This window comes from Leptosomus discolor, chromosome 3 (genome assembly GCF_034619465.1).
Source record: "Leptosomus discolor isolate bLepDis1 chromosome 3, bLepDis1.hap2, whole genome shotgun sequence".
NCBI lineage: Eukaryota > Metazoa > Chordata > Aves > Leptosomiformes > Leptosomidae > Leptosomus > Leptosomus discolor.
The window spans coordinates 62,440,672-62,466,340 of record NC_141393.1 but is presented as its reverse complement, the minus strand read 5'-3'; the positions used below and the strand labels follow the sequence as shown (position 1 = coordinate 62,466,340).

General features: G+C 43.4%; 1 protein-coding gene across 2 annotated transcripts in view; it reads left to right on the top strand.

Annotated features, from left to right (window-relative positions):
• Positions 1-25,669, top strand: part of NEGR1 (neuronal growth regulator 1) — a 269,624-nt gene that overhangs the window by 197,535 nt on the left and 46,420 nt on the right. For both annotated transcript variants that reach the window (XM_086462209.1, XM_086462210.1), the window contains 2 exons: positions 13,883-14,003; positions 19,451-19,602. In XM_086462209.1, coding sequence (XP_086318335.1) covers positions 13,883-14,003; positions 19,451-19,602 — 273 coding nt within the window. The remainder of the gene's footprint in view (positions 1-13,882; positions 14,004-19,450; positions 19,603-25,669) is intronic.

The following is a 25,669-nucleotide window of genomic DNA, read 5'->3' as shown; positions in this document are numbered from 1 at the left end:
AATTGAAGTCTTAATAGAAGATGATTCATCTCTAAAGAGCTTATGCATTTCAAGAAGCAATTTGAAGCATACAGCAGGCTGTATTAGACTCCAAACTAGAGCCAAAATTAATGGAGAGCTCTTCAGCTTCCAGGAGTGTTCAGTTGCCCAGATTGCTCTTCAGCAGAAACAATTACTTCAAATATTTCTTGTAATAGTCAACATGTTCTAAAGCAATATTTCTCCTAGTAATTGTAGTATTCCTTGTTGCTGTTGGTCTAAGACTTAGTCTTCCCTGATGCTTGAAAGCACAGAGCCTTTGGGGCCGTAGTCCAAAGGGGTTTTGGATGCAGCTGGTGACACCAACTGGGGTCATTAAAATACAAGTCTGAAGAGTGTGTCAGTCTTGCAAAATTCTCCATCCCTTGCTTTTATTTTAATTTTTTTCCCCAGCAGCAGTAATTGCTGCTTTGAAATGGTTCCACAGGAGAAATGTGTTTTGCATAACTTGTGAGTGTATGGGTACGGCTGTGGCACCACACAGTGATCGTCCCCGTTGTCTCCTACCCTGACTACACTCAGCATTTCAACAAGACATCCAGTCCCTAATAAGACTGTAATGATATTGTTACAACTTGTTTGTCCCTGGTGAGATTGCTAAATTAGGTTTTAATAACTTCTGCAGTTTGGCTGGTATTAGCAAGTGTGTGGTGCAGGCACTAGACCTGAGCTAGGGGAGCTTTGAGAAGTAATATTTCTGCTTTTATAGCTTGAAACAAAGCAGCGATGTTGACACGAAAGAAGGGAAAAATTGCCAGCATCATTCTTCAGGCATTGTAATTTATAAAGCTGGTTCTCATATTTTCTACCTCTTCTCAAAAAAAAAACCAAAAAAAAAAAACCCAAACAAAAAAAAACAAACCACCAAACAACTATTTTGAGACTGATGTGACCTTTTTTGGACCTTAGAGTTGTAGAGCAAATGCAAGCTCTTGCGATGAAAGCTCTGGCGCCTTGCAGGCGTGGCGCGCTCAGGGCCACTTCCCAACGAAAAGCAACGTTACAGACCATATTGCTTTGGCTGCTTTGATACCTGTGGCACGCTGTGCAAAAGATCGTGATAGTCAATTTCTAGAGTGAAAGAACTCAGTTCAAGAATTCAGAAAAATTCACTTCAAAATACGCGCTGTCTCCAGTGTATTTTGAACAAAATTCTGTTTAATATCAAATGTCTCAAAGTTCAGGTGCTCACTGCTCCTGCACCTGCTATTATGAATGCCAAAAGAGAATCTGAATAAAAAGAGCGAATTGGGAATTACCTTCCAATGCAGCAATTACATGTTTAAGTGGGGAAATACCAGTATTCCAGGCTTCTCCTGTAGATTTAGGTCTGCGTCCAAGTGTTGACTTGCAATCTATCGTCTCTTCTTGAGAAATACGTGACATTCTTCAGAAATAAGCAGTTGTAACAGGAATATTAAGTGATTATCAGGAACAAAGTGCAAAGCCCTGGAGGTTTCTGGTGTTTATAAATGGCCCTCAGTTTCTGGCTTTGGATTTCCTTAGCACAGCAACATGTGTGCTTTGTTTTAAGCAATGATCTTGGAATCAAAGGTGACATCCATTGTACCCAGTTCATTGGCTTTTATCTGTTGAAATACCACAAAACTGAGGAGGAAGAAATTACTTTATATGGACAATGTTACAACTAAATATAAATAGTTGGGGAGAAGACAGTGAGAGACCCCCGAGATGCATTTGCTTCAATATAATGCCTCCTGTACCACAGGCAGCTAATTTTTTGGTGCCACAAGTTCGCAGCTCAGATGTCCAGGGCACTGCAAAGGGCAGGCTGTGTTAAGCGAGGTGTGCAAGGAAGCCTGTGCTGTGCTTGGCCGTGGCAGGAGTTGGTGTATTTGCACAAGTATTTAGAGTGTGCTGCCAAAGCAAAGCCAGCGCTCACTGTCTGTGGAGCTGTGAGTCGAAACTATTGACATGGATGGGGTGTGTAAGAGAAAAGTAAAATGTGACTCAAAGTAAATGGGTTCTTTTTTGAATTAACAGGGATGTATCTGCTCCAACAGATCCCCCTCTTCAGGCTAGCAGGAGGTCTGGGAGACCTTGTCAGAGTTGCACTGAGCTTTGTTTCTATGATTTTTTTTTTCTAAACTTTGTTTTCAATTACACAAACTTTTCCTGACTGTTTGAAAGTGAGTAGTGTTTCTGTGGATTTATTGCTTTTAGCCAGAAAACCCACTTTGGATTTGACTCTGCATGTGTGCTTGTCACATACCGGTATCGATCGTCCTGCTTCTATCAACTTGCATCTGCCACAGATTACTGGGGAGGGGGGGAGAAACCAAAAAACCCTTTATGTAAACTTCACTTGTTTTTAATACAGAGCAATAGCTTCTAGACCTTTTACGGCTCTTTCTCATTCTTCATGAGGTACATATGTATATCAGCTATAACACACTGTCAGCGAACAGTGGTTTTCAATCAAAAAGACTGTCAGTAAAGCTGATTCACTAACAAGAAAGCTGTCAAGCTGTGACAGCTGCTGTCTTTGCAACCCCAAACAATCTGTTCAGTGCTAACTCTGACTTATGCTTCCATTTATTATACAGTAGTAATGAGTTCTGTCCTTAGAAATATCATTTTGGTGAGTACACCTAGCTGCTTTGTTATGTATGTAGAATATATCAAATCATATCTAAGGTGTACAAGAACTTTCATGCAAAAAAAGTTCTACTTCTGTCTTTGGGATTATTTTTTTGATTTCCAAATCTAGTTTCAGTGCTTATCTCATTTTGTAGTTAAGCTTGAACCTGGTGATTTCATTACTATTGTAAGCTGAGAAGAGAATAATTTCTTTTTTTCCCATTGTGTTGAAAAATGGCATATAACCTTAAACACAACACTAATATCTACAGAAATGAGTACAGGATTTTTCCATTATAGGAGCTGTTGTGGTGTTTAATAATCCCAGAAACCACAAATTCAACCCAGAGGAGGAACAGAGGAGTCAGGCTGACGCTGCTGTCCAGATGCAGATGCTGGTATTTGAATCATCAACCTTTTATTTTAAAATAAAAAGAGAGAAAGAGCATATTGACAGTCACTAAGCAATCTCTTCCAGCAGTAGCTTACCAGACCTAAATCTCCCTTGCTTCAATTTTGCTTGCTGGCCTGTAAAGGAGATAGGGAAGAGCTGATTCCTTTGTTCTTCTCTTGCTTGTTTAGTGATGTAACGTATCTCTAGGAAATTGTCTTTTCCAGCTCCACTAATCCAAATTCCTTCTACTTTTCTGAACTTTTGGTACTTTAGCTGAGACCTCACTAGTGCCCCATAAAGCAGGTGGTTTGCACTGGATAATTCATCTGTTCACTATCTCTGGGAGGTACTGGCCTCTCTTCCCAGCACTGCACACTGTCAGCTGCTTCCCCCTGTTTTTCTGCTGCACCATCTCAGAAGAAGGGAAGGTTGGTCACCTGCAAGGCACCAGGACCATGAGTAGACATATAAAGCTGAAGCTACAATAGACAGAGAACAGTATTCTATAAGCTGATAGCTGTCTCAAGTCATCAGATGAGGATAATAAACTTCAAAGATCTACCTAAAACAAATGATGATGAAACTGTTACTTCTGAGACCTTAGGCTGGGCGAGGTCCTGGGACTGAGGCCCCAGGCGCCTGTCATTCAGAGGGAATTGGCGCTCTCCTGGCATGTCTCCAGTCCCCAGACACATGCTGGAACTGTAACAAGGTGTGTTTGTACCTGGGAAATAACCTGAGGAGGGTAACAGCTACCATGGATTCATCAACAACAAATCATGTTGTCTTACTAATTCCCATTTATCACCGGGGAAGGCAGAAGATGTCATGTGTTGATGTTCATAAACTTTTGATATGTGGCACTTACAGGTGCGAGTGTGGGAAACATGGACGAGAAAAAATGTCCATGGTGAGGACGCAGACTTGTTGAGAAAATTGTCATCAAAAGGCTCCTTTCCTGGCCAGAGGGATGTGGGTCCCCAGGATTTGATCTGGCTCCAGTACTCAGGTTTTTGATCATTGACTGCATTTTCAGGTAGGGTTGAACTGCAAGAGTGGTGGTGCAGAAATACACCACCACCAGTGTTTTGGTGGTCTGGGCACCACACAGGGTAGTACTGAGCAACAGGGTAACTTTTTTCTTTAATACTAATAATGCACATATGGTAGGATTTCTCATTGCCCTTTATGTCTTGTGCCTGCCTTATCTGCTTTTGTGCTTTGGCTTCCTGGATGTGCTCTGGTGGGACTTGAGAAGGTCTCTTGGTGTACTTTTGACCTACACCAAGATATTTTGCATTTTTGTTCCAAACATTATTTCCTTGGAAAACTACTAGCTTTAATTCACTTTCTCCTCAGCTTTACTGCCAAAACATCTACTTAGTAATTCTTGGAATTTGTTGAAGTCCATTGCTTTTATCTTCCTTAGAGGGAGAGAAATAGCAAAGCAAACGTGCTTATGTTTGTTCGCACCCAGGCTCCCAGCCAACTCTTCCAGAAGGATTGGCATCAGATGTATGAAAGCATCCCCTCTCCTTCTCCTTGTTCCTTAGTGCCACTCCGGGATGATGATGCCCATTTTTCCCCTTTCACCTCCACTCACACGTTCGAATAAATTGCTGAGATAAAGGAATCACAGCAGAGTGCAAGGGCACGATAATGGCGCGGAAGCTTTTCCAGTAAGAACTGCTGAGGGAGGGAGGTTTGCTGATGCAAGTGCCTGGTGGGGCAGCTGGTGAGCCCAGCTTGGGTAGGATGCCCGTCTCCCCCAGGCAAACAGATAGGACAGCACATCATCCTTCTTCCCCCCTCATCCTGCCATGTTCGTGCTCCTGTCCCATATGGAAACATCCGTTTCCCAAGCCAGCTCTAGTCCTCTGGTCCTAGCCCTAGATGTACATTTGCTCCTGTACGTGAAGCACTGCAATATTTAACAGCAAGCTTGCATGGAGTAAAATAACTTTTATCTTTCCCACTGCTGAAGCCTCACAGTTGTTAGCTGAGGAGATGCTGCCCTGCCTTTCAGCACAAAGCTCCCCATCACTGGGCTTTCCTCACTGCCTGCTTGGGGCCATGTAGTGCCTCTCAACACATGGAGAAATGTAACTTAGTAGAGTGAATGCAAAAGGGGACTAGAAATTAGAGCAGTGTGCATGCCGTGTGGGAAAAGCTAACCCCAGCTGTTCCCGAGATGCCTTCTCCAGGGGGAGATGCTCTCTTGAATGTCAGAGAAATGCCCTTCACCCTGAAGTGGCCCAGCCAGCACTTGCAAACGACTCATTAGGGGTGTCATGCTCTGTTATACGTTGCCAAGGCTCTGCAATGTTCTGCTTGGGCTCTGCTGCCTCTCCTCTAGCAAGAGACCTGCACCCCATTAGAGACCCACGCACCCTCCTCGGCAGCCACTGCCCATCAGTGCCTCAGTGCCTGGGTGGCACCTGCGTCCCAGCAAACACTCTTTTCTCCTCTCTACAGCAGGTGCAGTGTCAGGACTCAGAAGCTGTGCTTCTCAATCTTCCTACGTACCATTCTGAAAGTTTTAAACCCTTTTCTGATAGATCCCCTTCATATATTTCAAAAGAGACTATCAGCAGTTCTACAGGGTGCTATCGATACCCATATTTTATGCCATGGGACATAAAAGGTTGTTCTTTTGACTCAGGTAATTAAACATGCTCGACCATTCTTTGCTGATGAGAAAGTATCGATGACAACTTTTCCCTCAAATTACAGCAGTAAGAGCAGTAGCATCTAAAAAGAGGGATTACATATTACATGACAAGAGCTCTCTTTGTGATACTAGTGCTCTTTCAAGTTGTGGGGTGTTTTACTTTTTCTGTTTTGAAAACTGTGAAATTCTCTTTTATTGCAGCTCTTTCTGGGCCTCATTCAAAGCCCACTGAAGTCAATATAAAGACTTTGATTTCAGTTATATTTGAATCAAGCTGCGCTGGCCAATGAAAGATTAAAACCAACTCCACTGTATCAAAAAACGCCAAACACCGAGCGTTTATATCCCTATTTATGTTTTGTGCATCTGTTCCTTCTAAATTACCAACAAGTCTTGTATGCAAATGCAGGATTTGTTATTTGTTTCTTGTTTCTTCACCATGGTTTCGGTGGCACCGGCGGAAAGTGCGAGCGTGATGCTGTTGGGCAAATGCAGCTTCAAGATGCCCCTGGCCCGGCTGTCATCCCCCTGCTGCTCAGACATATGCTATGAGGTCCTGGCTGCGGGGAGCATGCGGGGCTGAAGGCTGTGAGTTCATCTATGGTGGTGAGATTGTTCTATCAAATGGGACATCAGTGTTTGCAAAAAGATGGAGAGTCCTACCTGGGCTGAGTGGCAGGGGCTAAAGAGAGCAGAGAGGCATGCCCCCAGGCCAGTGCCCAGCTGGCGGTGCAGGGGCTGTTTCCACTCAGGCCTGCGGCCAAAGGGGGTTTGATGTGATGCTGTCAATGCTCATGCACAAATGTTTGTCTGTGTAGTAACCGCAGGGAACCCAGGGATGTGGAGCAGACCCTGGTGTGAGTCTGGAGCTGACGCCCCTCGGACGCTGTCACCCGCAGCACAAGCTGCTTGGGAAAAGGGCTTTGGCTCCCATGTGAGAGCAACTCTGTCGTCGCGGGGTAGAATTACATCTACTGAGTTACCTCAAAGGGAATGTGATTAGAAAGATGCTTTGTTGGAAAATTGAAGGATTAAATAGATGAAGTGGTAAGATAAAATCTGATGGACAGAAAACCAAAGCAATCCTTCCACCTGCATGCTAACTTGCGTTTTCTTATGCAGCTCCCTAGAGGTCTTTATTTGCTTTGCTGGTTTGGGGGGTTTTGTTAAGTTTCTTTCTTTTTCTTGTCACTCAAATACTGATAAAACACATTGTTAAGAATTCCTGCCTGCTGACCTATTATTTATTAAGTATTATTTTGTGTTGCTGATGTGGCGCTTTTTTTTTTCTCCCACATTACAATTACTTGCAGATTTTAAGCTTTCCTCTCAGCACTGGGAGGTTTTATATTCAAAACCATAAATTGCACAGCAGCCAGTGATTTTGATGGCCTGCTATAATGCAATCCATTAGGTGTAGCTGAGGGAGATGCACGTTTCAGGAAATCCCGATGTGCTCTGTGACTTTCCAGATCACATGCAGGGAACACCTGAGAACCCGCACGCTCTCCAACAGCTAGCATGAGGTATTTACACACTTGTTTAATTAATCAACGTTTAAAGTATACTGGTTTGTGAAGTTAAATCTCGAGCAGGAAAGGGAAAAGCACAAAAGAGATACTGGCTTACATCTGGAGATGCAGGAGCTGGACTGAATTCTTACTGGTACCTTGTACTTTTGCCCATGAAATTTACCTGTACGTACATGTCAAGAGCTTGCTGAATTCAGTGGGTTTTGATAAGTTGTTGAGAGGGGAAAAAATAAGCTTATTAGTTATTCAGCCCAGTGATTGTTGCAGGCATGTCTCAAATGTTGCCACACACTGGAGAAATTTCTGATATGAAGAGGCATTTATTAAACCACTCAATTAATTTGGGAATGGGTAGGGCTGCAGCCCTGAATAAGTTAGAAAAATTGAATAAACTAGACTATCAGAAGACCATCTTAATTATATAAAGTACAAGTAATACTGCTTCACTTGTAAAGATTTGATACTTTATTGTACATTCATGTATGTATATATATCAGTTAATATGTTTGAATATTGCTAGTATCTGTTTTTCTGAGGTAGAAAACAGATCTCAGAAAACCTGTCCTCTTACCTGAATGTCTCTATCTTAACACACTGGAGAGCGATTTCACTAACAAAAGACTGTTAGGATGCCAAATTAAAATCTGATGAAAACTGGAAAAATAAAAGACTTTTTTGACATTTACAATTAATGCCACAAAAATATTAGTTTAATCAGACAATATGGTTAATCACAAAGGTGAAATTGGAAGATGCCAGCCCTGAATGCTGGTGTAAAAGTCAATAAATTCAGCTCATAATCATTATGCACATGCTAGTTATAATAATTTACTGTCCATACCAAATCTTTATAAGCATTGTAATTAAATATTAAATGCACATTAGAATTATAATGAGTAATTAGGGCAACATAACTAATATGCATAAAAGTCCCGAAGCTCATTAAAATGTTAAAAGATGAAACCTGTTCTAAAAAAAATCTGCAGTTTTTTGCACGCTTTCTATGCCTGTCTGAATGCCAGCGTACTGCATGCATTGTTTTAACTGTTCCTTTTGACATTTAAAAGCAAAGTGAAAATATTTGGATAGGAAACCAGATTCAGCAGTGCTTTGCATCATTTCTGGATGGAACATAAGTTGTAAAATTTGGTATCCCAGCACAAACCAAATGCCTGACTCATGCGAACATGTTGGTGGTATCAGATGAGCAGAAACTGAGCAGAAAGTAATTACGGAGCTCCTTTAGTGCAGGCGTGGGAGACGAAGATGATGGTTTTCACTTCTTTCTCATTAAGATGCTGGGAGAGCGATGGAGTGCAGCGAGTACTCAAAATCGTCCCATGAGGCTTTAATATGGGTATTTAGTGAAACTTCAATTGTTTCACTAGAATTCAAGAGGATGTGCACACATTGGAGTGTGCATCCGCACTTGATGTAGCGCACATCTACCCTGAAACCTCTACCAGGTCCCTCCAAGGCTCACACACTAAGCTGAGCAAATTGCCTAACAAACTCGCGTCGCATTTGGTTGTGGGACAGGAATAACTCAACCGTCGTGTTGGCGTTCTTGCTGATGCTGTGTTGTGCTCCTCTCCTGCATGGTGCGTTTTTCCCTTTACTCCTAAATAAGAAGGAAAGCAGGTAGCTGTACTTTTCCCGTGCTGTTTTAGCAGTAAGCAATAGGAGCTGGGTGTGTGGCAGTGCTGGGCGGTGCAGAGGCATGCCGTGCTTTGCTGGGTAAGACTGGTGTGACTCCCCTGGTGTGACACCAAACCTGTGGCACATAGCTGCCTGTCGGGTCTGGTTCTCCTCACTCACACGCTCCTCAGGTCAAATCCTTCTGGTGGGATACAGAAATATGTATTTTCTGGGGATCATAAATACGTATTTGAGGTCAAGAGCAGTCTTACCTCCTGAGCCATCTCATATAGGGACAAACGCAAAAGGGCATTAGTAAAACCCCAGTTAAGGTGAGTCTCTGAGCGCCCACTCAAAAAAGTCTTCCCCAGCAAAGCACTTACACATATTTGAGAAACTGATATTAAGTTCCAGTAATTTATTTTCAAGTCAGAAATGAAGCATTTATTTTAAGTGCTGTGCTTTGCAGGGGTCAACTGTGGGAGAGGATTGAACAAGGATCTGCCATAGGGAGAGTAAACTTACAAATATGAGTCACAAAAGCCCAGTACTGCTGACCAATTTATATAATCATATTCTTTTTTTTCTTTGTTATTTTATATAACCATTATTTAGGAGATATAAAACCGACAAATAGATTTAAAATTATTAGTCTTACCCAAGGTTTTCTTGTTAATGTCACTGTTACATTTCACTGCAGCATCTTCTGTCAGACCACTAACTTTTCTACGATATTCTCCCCCTTAGGAGCTCTGGCCATCACCTCCTTCCTTCTTCCGGTAGGCTCTGCCAGGTCAATGGTTTCACTCTGCTGGTGCTCTATACCTTTGAGACAAGTTATTATTTTTTTGCTAGCTTGTGTGTTTATTATTATTTATAACAAGGCCCTCTGCACACACTCAGAAGCATGTCTGTGTCTCTGCAACACAAGTGGAATCTCTTCCCATGTAACTTGTGGAGGGGAAAACCTGGTAAAGCCTTCAGCTGTGGAGGCTGCGGACTTAGGGAAGGCTTGCTGGAGCCTTGCCGACCCCCTGCCTCCCTTCAGCACTGGATTCTTTTGTGTAGAATCTTTAACCAAATTTTCTCTCGTTTTTCCACTATTTTTCCAGCTATAATTACTTTATTTAAAATTTATTGAAGCTGCTCGCTCTTTTTACCTTTTTAAAATTTCATCAGGTCTTTAAGCTTGTGTCCAGCTGTGTTTATCCCTGGCCTTCTATTGCCCATGCAGGACTTTCGCTGCCATCTTCTTGATCAATCAGCTGCATAGAGCAGGATTGCATCGATAACGATACTGAACAGTTTTCTGTAATAGCTTAAGTCATCGCTATTGAACTCCTGAATGGAAACATTTTCCTAGGTGGCTAATACTTATCCTTGCTGTTGGTTCCCTAAGCAACTGCCAAAAGCCAGTAGCAGCCACGTTGGGTGATGTTCCCTGCCACCATGAGGGCAGCGGTGCTGGGGGTGCTGGGAGTGCTCCTCGTGGCTTTGCAGAAAACCTGCTGGGGGTTTTGGAAGGCATCTAATGGCCTTTGGGATTGGGCAGGATTTACATCATCCCCCTCAGTAATTTAGAAGGCTCAGATCCCCCGGTCGCTCTGCAGGGAGGGGAGCATGCTGCAAGCCTCCCCACACTGTTCAAAACACCCTACGAAAGGGTGTCAGCAGAAGGCTGGCAAGTTTATCAGCAATGCAGAAGAAAACCAAGAGATCTGTAAAGAGCTGCAGGAGGATCTAATGAGGCGGAGGTGATCAGGAAGGGATGGTCACTGCTGCGAAACGTGGAGACCTGTCACAATGGAGAGGAACAGGTCAGGGAAGCATCACCGTGTCTGGTTCAGGAATTTTCTGAATTCTTGAGGTGCTGCCTGGGAGGAAAAATGGTGTTCTTTTCTGTATATTTATTATAACCACTCCCAAACACCTGCCTGGCAGCCCCGGGTGGAGGCAGGGTGTTGTCAGCCTCCGTCGCTCTCTTACCCTGGCTGATCTTGCCCATCTCCGCTGTACTGGGCAACTCTGGTGTTAGGGAGGTTCTTCATCAAAAAAACAATGTGTATTGGATAACAGTGAAGGCAGAACTGAATTGAACCTTGTGAGAACTTGTTAACGCAACATATGAGGTTTCCTCTTGCTAAATTACATGTATTTAGATCGATATAGTATTCCTTCTGATTGTTACAACCTCAAAATCTTTTATATAGCAGAAAGCACGCGCAGCCCCAGCAGCACAAGAACGCAGACAGCGACAGCATGATTGAGAGCAATTAGATCAAACCGTGAATGGCTTCTCAAAAATGAGTCATAGCTAACTACATAGAAAAACATTTAAAAAACAGACGAAATGGTGGGGGCCCGAGCATCTCTTCCTGAGTCTTTGTCTCTTTCCTCTCCAAAACAGACCTTGGCAACGGGATCAGTAGGTATTTTAGGTGTGTAATTTCATCTGGACTTATTCAGTCTTCCACACTGATGGGAGCAGTAGGGGCTGATGGATTTTTGGCTCAGCACATTACTAATCAGGGCACCAGAAATGTGCTGGCATCACATAGTTTGTCTTTATACTGAAAACGAGAAAAATAACGTGACAATGAAGTATCTAACAGAACAGTAGCTCTAAGCTGTCTTCAGTTTGTGTTTTCATACCAGTATTAACCGGGGATTTCCTAGAGCAGACAATATTGATTTTCACTTTTATTCTGAACAAACAGAAGCTGAAATCCTCCTGAAAGGGAGATCTAAGAAAACTTCCTTTTCAGAAATTTTCCAGACAGCAAAGCCCAGAATTGTGATTTGTAGCTGGGACCCAGCCGGCACCCCCTTCCCAGCTGCGCCAGGAGCACAGTGCCTGGGGCTCCTGCCTGAAAAAGCACTGGCAAGTTGTACCTTTTTATGGAATGTTTAATTTTAAAATTTATTACCAGTGATGTTCTGCATTTATTTAAAAACCAAACAGCCAAGAAAAACCAAACTAAAAAAACCCCACAGAACACCAAGCAGGAGGTAAGCAGGCCACGCTGAGAAGCGTGAAGGTGGTAGTTTTTAGAAAACGACTTTCTACATGACTCAGGCCTTTGCATCATTCAGATGATGCTTTTGTACGATTTTTCTCGCACAAGTTTTGCTTTTGTATGGTTTATCTTGCGCAATTTTAGGAGTATGCTTTTGAACTTTTCAGAAGCACAAGCTGAGCTCTGAGCTTTGTGATGCTCTGAGCAGCTGCTGGTGGGACACGGTGCTGTAGGAGCAGAGGCAAAATGTGACAGATTCACAGCTCTTTGTGGGATCAGTCTCACTCAAAATCATTTTTTATAAGTCTTGACTTTTAAAGCCACTTCGTTTCTCAGAAAGCAGTAAGCTTTGTATGGCCCTGCTATTTTTATTGAATAACAAAAAAAAAAATCTGACTTTTTTCCTTTGCAGATTGTAGAGAAGTAGTCATGCAAATTGGTTATACATTCATTATCCACTTGAAATTTTAATGTTACCAGTTGAAAGTTAATGAATTTATGGATTGATTTGATGTGATCATTGGGAAGAGAAAGTCGAAGGCAGAGGGTGTGTTTGCCAGCTGTGGGAAATCGTCATCTGCCCGCCTGACTCAGGGTCAGACATGAGCAATGGGTGAGAGAGAACCAGTTCTCTGGCTAATCCCAGCCAAAACGTCCTCGCACAGTTTTGTTTCGCTCAACATTGAGACTTGTGCCTAAGCGCTGAGAGGGTGCATTGGGGCTGTGACAGCTGGAATCCTGTGCAATGTCGCGCACATCCGGAAAAGCAGCCCTTGATGGTGTTGGTGAAGGACGAGCGTGTGACGGAGCTGACCTGCCCACATGGGAACCTGGCTGTCGCGCTGCTCTTTCATACACCTGATGCTTCTTTGTTGTGGCTGGGTCCTGTGAAAGATGATGGTCTCTTAACGTGGTGCGCCGAGCCGGGGAGGGAGATGGTGAAGCAGCAGAGGAGAGGCAGTCAGCATTTTACATGTACATAAACACCTTAAAGCAACATCTGGAAAACTGCTTGGGAAAAAGTAAGCAGGTTTTTATTTATAAGTTCTGTGGTTTGGTGTTTACAGCATTTTTATGATGCACATAAATTATTGTTTAAAAACAGAAAATGTAAAAGAAATTCCAGGGAGAAGGTGACTGTTGTGCACCCTTTCCTTTGATAGTCTCTTTCCTGAGGAGTTTGTTGTGTCTTATTTTCAGCTTTTGCTGGCAGCTGGAAAAACTGACAATCACTTTTGATCTTTACTTGTACCTGTAGTTCTAAGCTTAAAATGTTTATTGCTATTTACAATGTTTACTCTTTAAAAAGACAAAATATATTTACTGTAACAACCCTATACCCAGTATAACATTGGAAGAGTGATGCTGTCATATAGTGTTTACAGTTGGCTCATAATTGCGGAGGTAAGTTTGTTCTTTTAATGTGCCAAACGAGATCTCAAAGGCCATCTGAGCCTGTGGGGTTTACGGGGCATATGCAGAAGACATGACGCAGAAGATAAGTGGTGCTGGCCCTGTCTTTACTTCAGAACCTGCACCCCCGGCGCTGCCGTATCGCTCCCCAGCTGGGGTGGATCCCCCAGGCCAAGCCCAGCAGGACCCCCCAGCCACTCGGCTGGCACCACAGTTGGGGCTTCACATGCTTTGTTTTCCCATTCTCAGGTTTTAAATGCATCTTGTATGACACCAATGCTTATAAATAGTTATACTTTATGTTGAGTAACTGATCTGCAAAAACAGCTTTTTGAGCATGGGATTGATATTTCTTCATGTCTCAGCTGTGTTTTTTACACCAGATACGCAGAATATATATCAGAATCTGCTGTGTGGGATAATTTTTACACTGCTGGAAGAAAACGTGATTGAATGTGAATCAAGCTGGAAAACATGCACCAGGCTGAGAGTGACGTAGAGCGTGCTCAAGAGAAGCGGCGTTAAACAGTCTGCATATCTAGATGCAAATGTCCGTTTTACAATTCTTTTTTTTCAGTTGCCCCCACAATTCAGGAACTTAAATCCAGCGGTGTGATGCTTGGAGGGAATGGACTGATACGGTGCGAAGGTGCAGGAGTTCCTGCCCCAGTCTTTGAGTGGTACAAAGGAGAGAGGAAGTAAGTAGCTGGCGCTTGCCGACCCCCTTGTGCTGCCAGGGCTGCTGCCCGCCCGCGGGGACCCGGGTGGAAGAGAGAGGAGACCTCTGGGCTGGGTTTGTTCCCCGTGATGACAAGTCCAGCAGGCTGACCTGAAACTAATGCCGAACTTTAAACAGCAGATGCTCAAAGGTGTCGACTACCAACAGCCATGCCGCGTGGCTTTGGGGGAGTTTCCCCGTTTCCTTGTGGTCATGGTTTCTGTGCTCAAAAATGAGATGTAAGCAGATTGGCTGTGGCAGGGCTGTGATAGTGATAATTGCAATAATGAGCCTAACATTTAAACGTGCTTTAGTAATTACAACCTTTTAAGAATAATAACGAGAAGGGCACTGGAAAAATCTACTAAAAGGATTTTTTTTTTCTTTTAAATTTGTCTTCATAGGTTTCCCACTGAGGGTTTTGGAGGTAGGAAGGTTGGTTCGTGAACAAGACTTTCAACCAAAACTTAATGTGTACAAATTTTCACCCAGTTGTGCCATTGCTGGTCTGGACCACAGGTTTATAGTGCACAGACTTCAGCAGAGCTGCTGCACGTCACAGCACCCAAGAGGGGGTGAGGGGAGCACTGTCTGCTCGAATCCCAAAACCTGAGTGTGCTTTGGTTTTGTTTACAGTCAGCTTCACTTTCAGATCATTACTGCTTTGTAATGGTAACAGGCATCTCTGTAGGGTCATCTTTATTTTTAAAATCAGCTCATTAAACAGATATTTTGCTTTCTGAGCAGGAAACTTTGGTTTACAGCTCTTAGCTTATCTAAGAACTCGTTTCTGTTAAGTTTTCAAATTGGTGCAAAAGCAAGTGAATATTGTCCCTTGTAAGTGACTGTCCACACATGCCTTCTAGCTTCTGGAATTTCCTGGCTTTCAAGAGTTGGGTTTCTCAACTCAGACATCCCATTAAACCTGGGAGCTGACATGAGAATATTAATGACTGTTTTTCATAGAAAGCCATCTGTCAGCTTGTTTCTCACTGGCCAGATGCTCCCCTGCAGGAGCATTAGCTGCTCACCTTCCTTCCTGACTTCTTCAGAGCAGTTGTTAACTATAGCACTTTGACCATATCCTAAAGCGTTCTCTAAAACAATATAATTGGTCTTTACTATATAGAACAGTAAATGTTTTTCTTCTGTTTGTGAAATTCATCTGCATCCTATTTCCAAAGATGTGTATTATATCATACATACATTGGGGAGAGTTGCAGCAGAAATGTATTTCATGTAGAAAGCATTGTACCGCAGGTTTTAGCACTCTGGATTCAATTAGCCCTTTCCAGCGTGATAATCACCTTTCTATTGACCAATTCCTTTCTTCGTGAGCGCGTTCAGTGCCATGGCAGCAGCAGGAAAGGCTAAGCAGAGCGTTTCAGGACACCAAAGTTGTGCCTTCTGTTTTCTGTTTCAGTTGGTGTATCACCTGTGGCTTGCTATAATCAGCAAGAAATGTACTGTCCTATTGTGTCGTACTGCTCAAAAACTACTTTAAATCTAATGGTCTATCCTTTTTTCTTAAACTGTTGGTGGCAGATAGGCTAGACACATGTGACTACAAAGGTACTGGGGATCTCGGAACCTCCATCACTGGCAGGAAAGAGGAAAAGACATATACGTGGGATTTTTCCTCACCATATCCGCTTTACCTCTGGATGATGGAAAGCCAGCACAGAATGAGCATTGGACAGTTCAGTCATTGTTTTAATGCGAAACTGAGAAGAATCAGCTCTCATAGGTAGTTCAGAGAAGCATGTATGTTATCCTGCAGATAGTTTGTAGATATACTACAAGACTAAATTTATATATTGGGAGTGCACACCCTGCTATGTTTTCTGCTAATAGAATAGACAGAATCTTGTTTTCTTCAGTTAGTCTTGGATTGGGACCTTTTTTTTTTTTTAGCTGTGGATGAATTGTTGAATAAATGAACAGTGGGAGTTAGATCTGAAGCCCTAAGTATATGTTCAGTGTCTGAAACAAGCCTTTTGGGTATGTAAACTATATTGTTGTTACTTAGATTAATGTAAATCCAAACCCACAGTTTCCAGACTCCAGGGATCATATCATCATAAAATAGCCGTTAAAACTAAACATAAAAGCAGTTGCAGACTACATCCAGTTAAAACTACTGGTCTTCAAGGCAGAGTGCTTGTAAGACTAATTCTACCTAATCACCAAGCTCACAAGGGCTGCTGCTTGTTAACTTCCCATAAGCGCTGGTGCACAACCGTGCTTTGCAGTGGTCTTCCCCAAGCCAACTACAAGGTGAGGAACCCGAAGCCCAAGAGCTGCAGCCCATGGGAGGCTGGGTGGCTCCCCAAGGCAGGGAGCGGGTAGGCTGAACCCCTCTGGTCTCCCATTATAGCTGGGGAAATGCAAGGAGAGGTCTCACAGCCGGGTTTCAGCCCATTTAGCTCTTTATCTGTCAAAAGCAGTGCCTTGAACTCCACGCAGGAGCTGTCAGCTGGCTGCGCAAACCCCGAGCCTGCACGTGCTCTGCGTTGCCAGCCATGCCCAGGGACTGGGGCAGCAGCACCCGCTCCTGGGGACCGTACCCCAAGACAGGGAGGGTGGGGTGAGCCGTGACAGGCGTCATCACAGTGACTGCATGTGGGTGGGGTAAATCCCGATTAGAAACACAAAATGTGCAATTGCATCACATTAACGAGGGACTGGAAATTTGGGGGGAAAGGTAGTAAAAGCATCTTAAAATTATAAAAGTGTTTGGCTTCTAAAACTGTACGAGGATTCCCTGCAGAGAAGAAGGTGGCTTTGCTATGCTGCCTCCCAGCTTCTGAAACTCACAACAGTTCAATTATGTTATGTTACAGGGTTACGCAGAAATTAGATCAGACATTAAACAGCCACAGGGAAAAAGCCCAAAAGTCACCTATCTGAAGATATTAATTCCCTTATCCTTGACAAAGCAAACAAGACTTACATTTGAAATAGCAAAACTCATTATAATGGCTTAATATATTATAATAAGGTGAAGGTATTCAAATATGAAAGCAAAGGTAGGTACCCCTCGGGGCTGGCACTGGTGCATGATCTTCTTTGGGAGAGGCGTTGGCGTAATCTCTGGAATAAAAAGGAGATTGCTCTTCCCTTTACGACTAGTGGTACAACGCAGTAAGGTGAAGAAATGCGTAGGGTGGCTGCGCACAACTTAAAATGCCGTTCCAGTCTAAGAGTAACTTGGTAAAACCCAGAGGAGCCATGAGCGCTGTGCTCAGTCAATAAGCCAGGCAGAGCAGCACGCGGGAGTAATTAATTTAAAAGTAAAAGCAGCTGGTTCTTACAGCTGCAAATGGAAATCCTCAAAACCACTGAGTTTATGCTAACTAATGCCGACTCCTTGGTCCGTTATTTATGTGGCTCATTGGTATGCAGATCTATCTGGTTCCATTTACTTCCCTTCCAGTTCTGGCCCCTCAGTGTCCTCCACTTCCTAGCAGGGACGTGGAGGGACAATGATGCTGTCCAACCAGGCTGGCAGGAGTGGTGGGAGAAGAGGGAGGGCAAGCTGAGGAGGGGGAGGGGTCTGAGCTGGCATCCCCAGCGCTTCTTCTTTCGGCAGCCTGGGGAAGGCAGCAGATCACATCAGGCAGGCGCACTTAATTTTTTGATGTGAATGTCACCTCTGACAGAGCATTGGGACAGCAGAAACCCCAACCGCCCATTGTTTTCTGGATCAAAAAAAAAAATTTGAGTTAAACCTTACAGCTGTGGTTCAAGCTGCAGTTATCGGCCCAAAGGATGCAGGTGGCTTGGAAAGAGCTGGTAGGAATAAGCCTATCACCCTGGTACGCCAAGGTCCCCTGGGAGAGGGGTGGGAGAGGAGGTGGGGGGGTTCAAAGCCCAAAAGGTAGCGGGAAGGGATAGTGGCCATGGCTGCAGCTGGTGCCCTCCCCGAGGGAAGGGGGCATCCTCAGGGAAGCATCCGACCTGGGGCTGGAGCAAGCTTCTGAGCATCAGATGCTGCCACACTGGTAACGTCATCATCAGCTGCGAGCCGTGGCATGCTGGTGTGGGAGTGTTGCAGCAGGGTGTGTTTTGGAGCGGAGGAGGCTCTTGGGTTTTTCTGCAAGAGAGGTAGAAAGAGGAGGGACAGACATGGGCAGCTTTAGAATGAGAAGATCCATGTGCAGAAGCACATGCATAGGTTGAAAGGACAAACTTCTGCCTTTCACAAGTCTGGATAAAAAGTGAATCTGCAGCATTCACCACAAAGCAGGCATTTCAATCCCATTTTTTTATGTTTCTCACAAAACCGCCTGTGTCCACAGGATGTGCTATGTCCTCTGCCCGATGAGGGGCTATGCAGAACAGACCAGATCTTTACAGCAACATAAACTTCACAGGGAAGAGCAACCACCTGCGTGCGCAGCAGCATGTACTGATTAAATGGGAACAGAGGCACTCATGCAACAATGAGAAATATCCAATCCATGATATGCAGAAGTGCAATTAATGATAGACTTGAAACGTTTTTAGACAGAATGCTAAAAGACTGCATTCATTCCAGGGATATATATGTTTCAATATATCAAACAAAAATTGTATACTTAATCTGGAACTCTGCTCCTTATGTGAAGTATAGCGAATGATGAGTAACCGACCGTAGCTAGTATTTTAATAATGTGGTTACCCTTCTCATCTTGTTTGATCAGATGAGGTTTAGCTATAACAGCAATGTTTAAGGACGTCATCTTTCTTTGCCCCAGCGCAGCAGCAGCGCTTCTGACGTGCCTTCGAAAACCACATCAAAAGACCTGCACAGTTCCTATGAAATTTGGGGTGGGAAAAGAGCCCTTTCCCCTACGCTTTGTTACCTGATTTCTGTTCAATTTGCTGTCTCAGGAGGCAGTGTTGCTGTAGCACATCTTTCCTAATTGCAAGTCTAATTTGTAGCTGTAGGGGCCTCTAAGTTAAACTGTGGTCACAGTCCTACATAGTCACGTTTCTGGCTACCTAATCCTCATCTGCCATCAGTGTGTAAGGACGTGAGCAACCTCCAGAGTCTGAAAAAACACTCTCTGACTTACCTTAATACTTTTCTGCTGCAAATAGGGTATTTAAGTCTTTAGTTAGGCTTGTGCAGTTTAAAATCTAAGCTCTCCATCGGAGAGTTTATACCCTATCCTATGGCCAGGCAGGCAGGGACATGGATCTCGGTCTTTGTTTTCCTTTGACTGTGGGACGCACAGGCAGAAGCTGTTCCCCTCAGCACCCACAGCTCCAGTGTTGCCCATGGCCTCTTTGATCTGCCGCTATGATAATTTTGCTCAAGTGACTACGTCGGCAGCTTGCAAACAGCTTACTGTGCTACCAGTTATGTCTGTAAAAAAAAAGAAAAAAAAATATTATTGCTTATGATATATGAGTTACAGAAATTTTCTTTTTGCTTTCTAGACTGATCAATGGTCAACAAGGAATTACTATTAAAAATTATAGTACAAGATCACTTCTTACTGTTACCAATGTGACAGAAGAGCATTTTGGCAACTATACATGTGTCGCTGCCAACAAGCTAGGGACGACCAATGCCAGCCTGCCTCTCAACCGTAAGTAACGTGGACAAGTGGCAAATGTTCATGGTTGTTTGTTTCCACATACATGGATTCAAAAGCCAAAAAATAGTAGTGTGCTTTTTTCCCCCAGTTTCTTCACAAGGCATATAAATACCATTGCCTTCCTCAGTCCTGGGAAATAGTGCACCTGGTTATTTATTCTGTGCTGTAGAAGGGTTTCTCTTCTGAAAGTGATGGCGCATTTTGGGGATATCAGTGAGTTACGAATCTGCAAGAAACCCACAACTAGACCCAACCCACTGTCATGGTATAGAGACAGAAACCACATGACAAAATCTTTCTGCTCAGAACAGCAATAACAGATCACTAAGGTACCACCGTAAACAAAGCTAAACACTCTTTCAGCTAATTTCAAGGAATACACTGAGCTGACTATCTGGGTTTTATCGGTTTATCAGTTGTTGGCCTCTGGTACAGAGCAGTTGTGGAGGACTTGAGGTTAAGTCTTTTGGAAAAGGCAATAAGCATTGTGATAGGCAAAGCAGGGCTTTGAGGTTTTTAGCATGAAGGTTACCCAACGTGGGGCTCAGATGTCCTGCTTGAATACTTTTATCTGTGAATTTGTAGTATTTCACATTTGTTGAATATCTAGCCATCTGTCAGTGGCATCCGAAGATGTCTGTAGTTGAACTTCAATGCTATTCTGTTCTAATAGTGATAAAAGCGAAAGCCAAACTTAGAACATATACTACACACTTTTCTCTACATAACAATATTCCTTATTGAGTGTAAATGTAGATTTTTCAGTTACTTAAATCCCAGGGTTATTGCCTTTTAGCCATGAAACTTCCTTCTGAATATACTTCCTATACGATATGTATTGTCAGGATATTCTAAATTACTGCAGAAGAGACGTAATAAGCTGAAAATAGCATGAAGCCTTTGCTGCCATTTTATTTAATATTTGAGAAATCATTAACAAAGTGGAAACAATGTTACACTTCTTGCATTTTCTGTTGATAGTAAGTGAGAACAAAGGAATATTGTGCCAGAAGCAAATAGTATTTGGTGTGTTTGCAATTCAAAGAAGGTAAAATGAAGGTTTAGTTTAATTTTGAACAGAGCAGAGCTGAGTCTGTCTCTTAGTCGCTGCCAGTATTTTATCACTTTTGAATTGTTGAGGTACCATGTAGCCACCCTTAAAAAGCACTTTGAGATGCAGAGGTTGAAAATGTCATAGAAGTACCAAGTACGTTGCTACAAATCATAAAAGTAAATGTTCTCCATTATGAAAGAGATTGGATGTGTGGAGCAGAACGGTCTGAGAGAAAACACTGAAATCTGGGTCTGATCCTGCCCTCACGGAATAAAATATGGGATGATAGCTCAAAAGTTTGGCTGAAAGACCGAGAGGAAATGTCTTATTTTACACTATGATTTTTTCAATCTAGTCAAAATAAAACATCACTTTTCCAAAAAGCGGTGATCTAGATTTCAGTTGGGAATGAAACTCATTTGGTGGAGTTTTTTCCTTGCTCATAGTTTGCACTCATGTGATCTAGGAAGAATATCACTTTGGAAAAAAACCCGAACAAAACACCAAACAAACAAAAAAAACCCCAAAACTCACAGGGTAGCAATTTATTAAACATGAACACGTTAATCCTTCTGAAATAATTTTCTCTTGTGAAACGCTACTTAACATGTTATTTTGTTGGCAATGATAGCTGAACATATGCACTGGTTCAGGTATGTGTGGGGGAAGTGTTGGCAGTTAACGGTTGGTTGCAACATTTGATAGCCAAATATAGGGTTAAGTATAATTTGATCACCATGTTACTTGACAAATGTTAAAAATTAGATGTTGATGTCTTATTTTAGCATGTATTTTAAACTGTTAATTACACTGGTGCAATACAGTCTGAGATGTGCAGCAGCTGGAATATCATCACGAACGCAGCTGCCCATGACGGCCGCAATTCGGGAGCCCCATCTCACGCCCTGCTGCGTTCCCCTGCCCAACCACCACGGGCCACAGAGGCACTAGGGTTTTCATCAAAACGCTGTCACGGCGCACAGCTACAGAGGACGTGCTCCAAATCCTGAGCATGGGTGCCTGCACAGCTCCGCTCTTAGGCATTGGCGCCTTGCCCAGTATCGCTAAGTGATTGCTAATTGGCTGTTTCTGTCTGCTGTTGAGGTTTTGTTTTTTAAAGAAAAATGTGTATAGCAGAGTTAGAAAATCTGTATTTTCTTTCTTTGCGCATCCCTGCATACGTTATATATGTGCCATCGTAGCCATGCACAGCTGGGAGCCTTTCTCAGGGCCAGAGCTAAGCGTATTCTCCGTTATTGATGTCTGCATCCTATACAGATACAAAACCCAAGGATACCAGAAAAAAGGATTATTTCTTCTACTACTGAGAGGGCTCTAGTTTACTGTGATCCATAAAGGCCACCTTGAGCTAATAGAAAGTCATAAAGTGGGCAAAGTAATGTAAGGACAAGGTAGAAGCTGACTTTGTGTGGCTGCGACATGGACTGAGCAAAGGAGACGGTGGATTGATGGAGCTGTACTTGGTGGTGCCCGTGGCGGGGATGAGGCAGGAGAACTTGTCTGGGGTATGGCTGCTTACCCATGGCTAGAGGACAAACCCACCGCTGCTGTGAGCCGGGGACAGCCAGCAGAAGGTCACCCAGAGCCACTTCTCTCCCAGGGACAGCCAGCCAGATCAGTTTGTGGAAGAATCTCACATACAGGGATTCTGAAAATCCCAGATACTGCAAATGTAACAAAATTTATCATATCCCTAACTGAAGACTTGTTGGCCATGTCTAAGATCCAGCTATTAATAATAAATTCAGCAGCTGTAAAATAGAAAGACTGAGCCTTGCGGGAAAAATACAGAGAAGCAGTCGTTCCAGTAAATTAATAATGAATGGCAATTTGCTAATTATTCATGGCTAAGTCCTCTGTATCATCCAAATGTGTTTGTTTTTTCTGGGTAAGCGTATGAAGTACGTGATCCTCCCAGAGCACCTGCATGAGGAGTGTTTGTTGGAAAGTCCCATCCTGCCATCTATGGGCCTAATCAATCGGATGTTTAGCACAGCTTATGCTGGCTTTTCCCACAATTTCTGGTACTTGAGAAGGATGTAGTCCTTTCCTGTAAACAAAGCATGCACTTGCTGATTCATTAAACCCAGGAGATGAGGCGTTACGGCATGTACCCAGGGTAAGAGTTTCCATCTACAGGGGCACTAGGAGCCAATGGGGAATGGAATAGCCCTTTTGTAATTCAGCGGATTTTGCTTTTAAATCAGTGCAATCTTAATTCAGGACAAAAGACATTTTCCTCCAAATAAATTTGAAAAGCCACTGCAAGAGGAGGGAGTTATCATCAACCATTGGCACTGAGGCAGGTTTATTCAGCTGTTTTTCTTGAGCAGCCAAAACTGAGATGGTCTCTATCACTGCTAAAGCAGCAGCGGCCTTACTGTGATATCTCCTGTCCTTGTGCTGTCCTGGCCAGAAGCCACAGCTGGTAGTGGGTTTCTTACTTCCTCTTATTAAAGCTGAGTCATGGCAGAAGGTTTTTCCTACCTCTCATCGATGAGGATAAAGGTGCCTTATCACCCTCAGCCCTTGCTCCCTGCAGTGGGACATGAGGTGAGATGCTACCACCACAAGCCCTTAATGAGCTGCTGGAGATCCTGGGCCAGGCACAAGGCTCAGCTCTGCTCTGTGGCACCAGAGATCCAGGCTGCATAAGTCAGGTTGTAGGGTGCATCGTTTTAGTATCCTGGCTTGGTCAGGTGTGCAACGCTAACCCCATGCCTCTGCAAGCCCAGCAGGTACCACTGTCCTCATCTTCTCTGCCTCAGCACTTGTTAAATTAGGGCAGGAAACTGAGCAGCTGTTGAAATCTCACATTTTTAGTCTGTATGTAGATTTAATCTACACATCTACAGAAACCACAAATCTACTTAAGAGACTGTTCATAGAGGTGTTAAGTTCAGTGCTACCTGTGTGATCTCTGTGTGTCCCCTGAAGATACGTCATCCATAGAAGTCCAGATTCATGTAAGCCATCACCTCGTGGAAGAGGAAAATAACCATTACTTTTCTAGTAGATACGTGTGTGTTTATTCTTAAGTAAAGGTATTATTTTTATTTTCAAAAGAGCACCTCCTGTGTCTTCACTAGTATTTTTAGGAAAAAAAAATAGAATTTTTAGGAATCGTCTGGTAAGTGGTACCTTTCTTCAGAAAACTTGCAATACAGAGGAAACATCCCATGTCCGTGCCTAACAGCTGCCAAAGAAATTTCTTCTTCTAAATGGCTGGTTATATGGTCCACAGGTGGTACTGATGTCCAGGTTTATACAGAAATCTTAGGTGTAGTGTCAGTTATTATTTTAAAACATAAATACTTGTGAAGAGCTGCAGAAAAGGTCAGTAGTGACATTTGGAAGGAAAAGGAACATAGCAAGGTATGAGAGAGATGTGGAAGTATTTTCTGTGCTAATTTAATTGCTGCAGCTAAACAGAACTACTTTATTGAATAAGCATCCAACTGTGAACTTAAGGTTAGTGTCACTCTTCCTTCGTGTTTAAACTAACCATTTTCTTACTGCAGTCGAAGCCTATTTCCACCCGTCATTGTCACCGTGGGAAGAAGAGAGAGCAGGGTTTCTCAGGAGTAAGAAGAAATGAGATCTGGGTGGAGGGAGGGAAGGGCCATGGCAAAATATTTGGCTCCTAATCCATAAAAGCCTCTCCTAAAATGAGCAAAGGAATGATCCAAAATTAGTAACTTTATGTACCGATAAACAGATGCGTTTGCGCTACCATTGCTTTCTCTTTTTTTCCCCAAACGTACTGGGGAGCTGGGATGTGACCTTCTCAAACCCAGCCTCTCTGGAGCTGCATTTAGAGCAGAGGGACCACGCAGGGCAGCCGTGCTGCAGGGACTCAGTGGCAGCAGCTGCGCTGCTCTGGTTAGTGGTGGCAGCGGGTCTGTCACCGGGCACTTGGTTCAACGTGCTCCCCTTGTGCGTGGTGCGTGACTCTGCCTGCGTCCTGAGACCCCATTCGTGATGAGTATTTGTTACTCTGACTGGAATAAAATTCTCCTGATGCAGGCAAGTTTGGGGCTGCATTGCTGGCCATGCTCCCCTCTCCCTGGCAGTGACCTCTAGACCTTCCACAGGATCTCTCCCATTTCCCCCGGCTGCGTGGGGGCCCAGCAAGGCTGGCGCTGCTGCAGGTGGTCCTTATTATGAGTCATTTACATAGCTTTTAGTTACAGTGCAAAGGCTGCTTGGGTTATCTTCTGTTCATATCGTTTGGTGTCATCGTTAAACTCGGCAGTTTCATTTTATTGACTGAGAAATCGTATTTTAGTGTATTTGGATATGTGACAGGTTTCTGCTAGGTTTTAGCTCAATAACTTTGCCTGGCCTACCAAATTTGACATTTCTAGAAATAAATATATTCTCCAGGGAAATTGCCTCTGTGTCCATTGTTTCAGCTGTTGTCCAATTACTGAAGACAGATTTTACTATTTTATCTCTCAAATACCAGCCTACAAAGAAAATCAAACTTAAATTTGCATAGTTCTGTGTTATGTCTCAGCCAGGGGAGCTGCTCCGCACCAAAAAAAAAGTGTATAGATATATCTATATACATACAAAAATTTAAATGAAAATTCCTGTACTCATTAGGAGCCAATTCAAAGACTGCTGCCATCAGTGAAAAGACATTTATTGATGTAATAAGGTTTGGATCAAGCCCAAAGGTAGACCTCACTGTGCAGGGAACTGGTACCATGGACCTATTTTTTCACTGGGGATGTCCCTTCCAGTCCCGTCCCAGGGGTGCAGTCATTGCCCAGGTCTGCTCATCCAGCTTCTGCAGAGTGTGCAGGGCAAGTCTCTTCCTCCACGTCTCAGGAGGGGGGATGGACAGGGAAAAGATTTGAAATCCATTCTGGGAACTTCCAAATAATTTGTTAAGGGGTGGTCACATGCCTGAGCTGTCATGCTTTCTTATGGCTTCTGAGTGGCTGCAAGGGACATCCAGGTTGACACCTGTAGGGT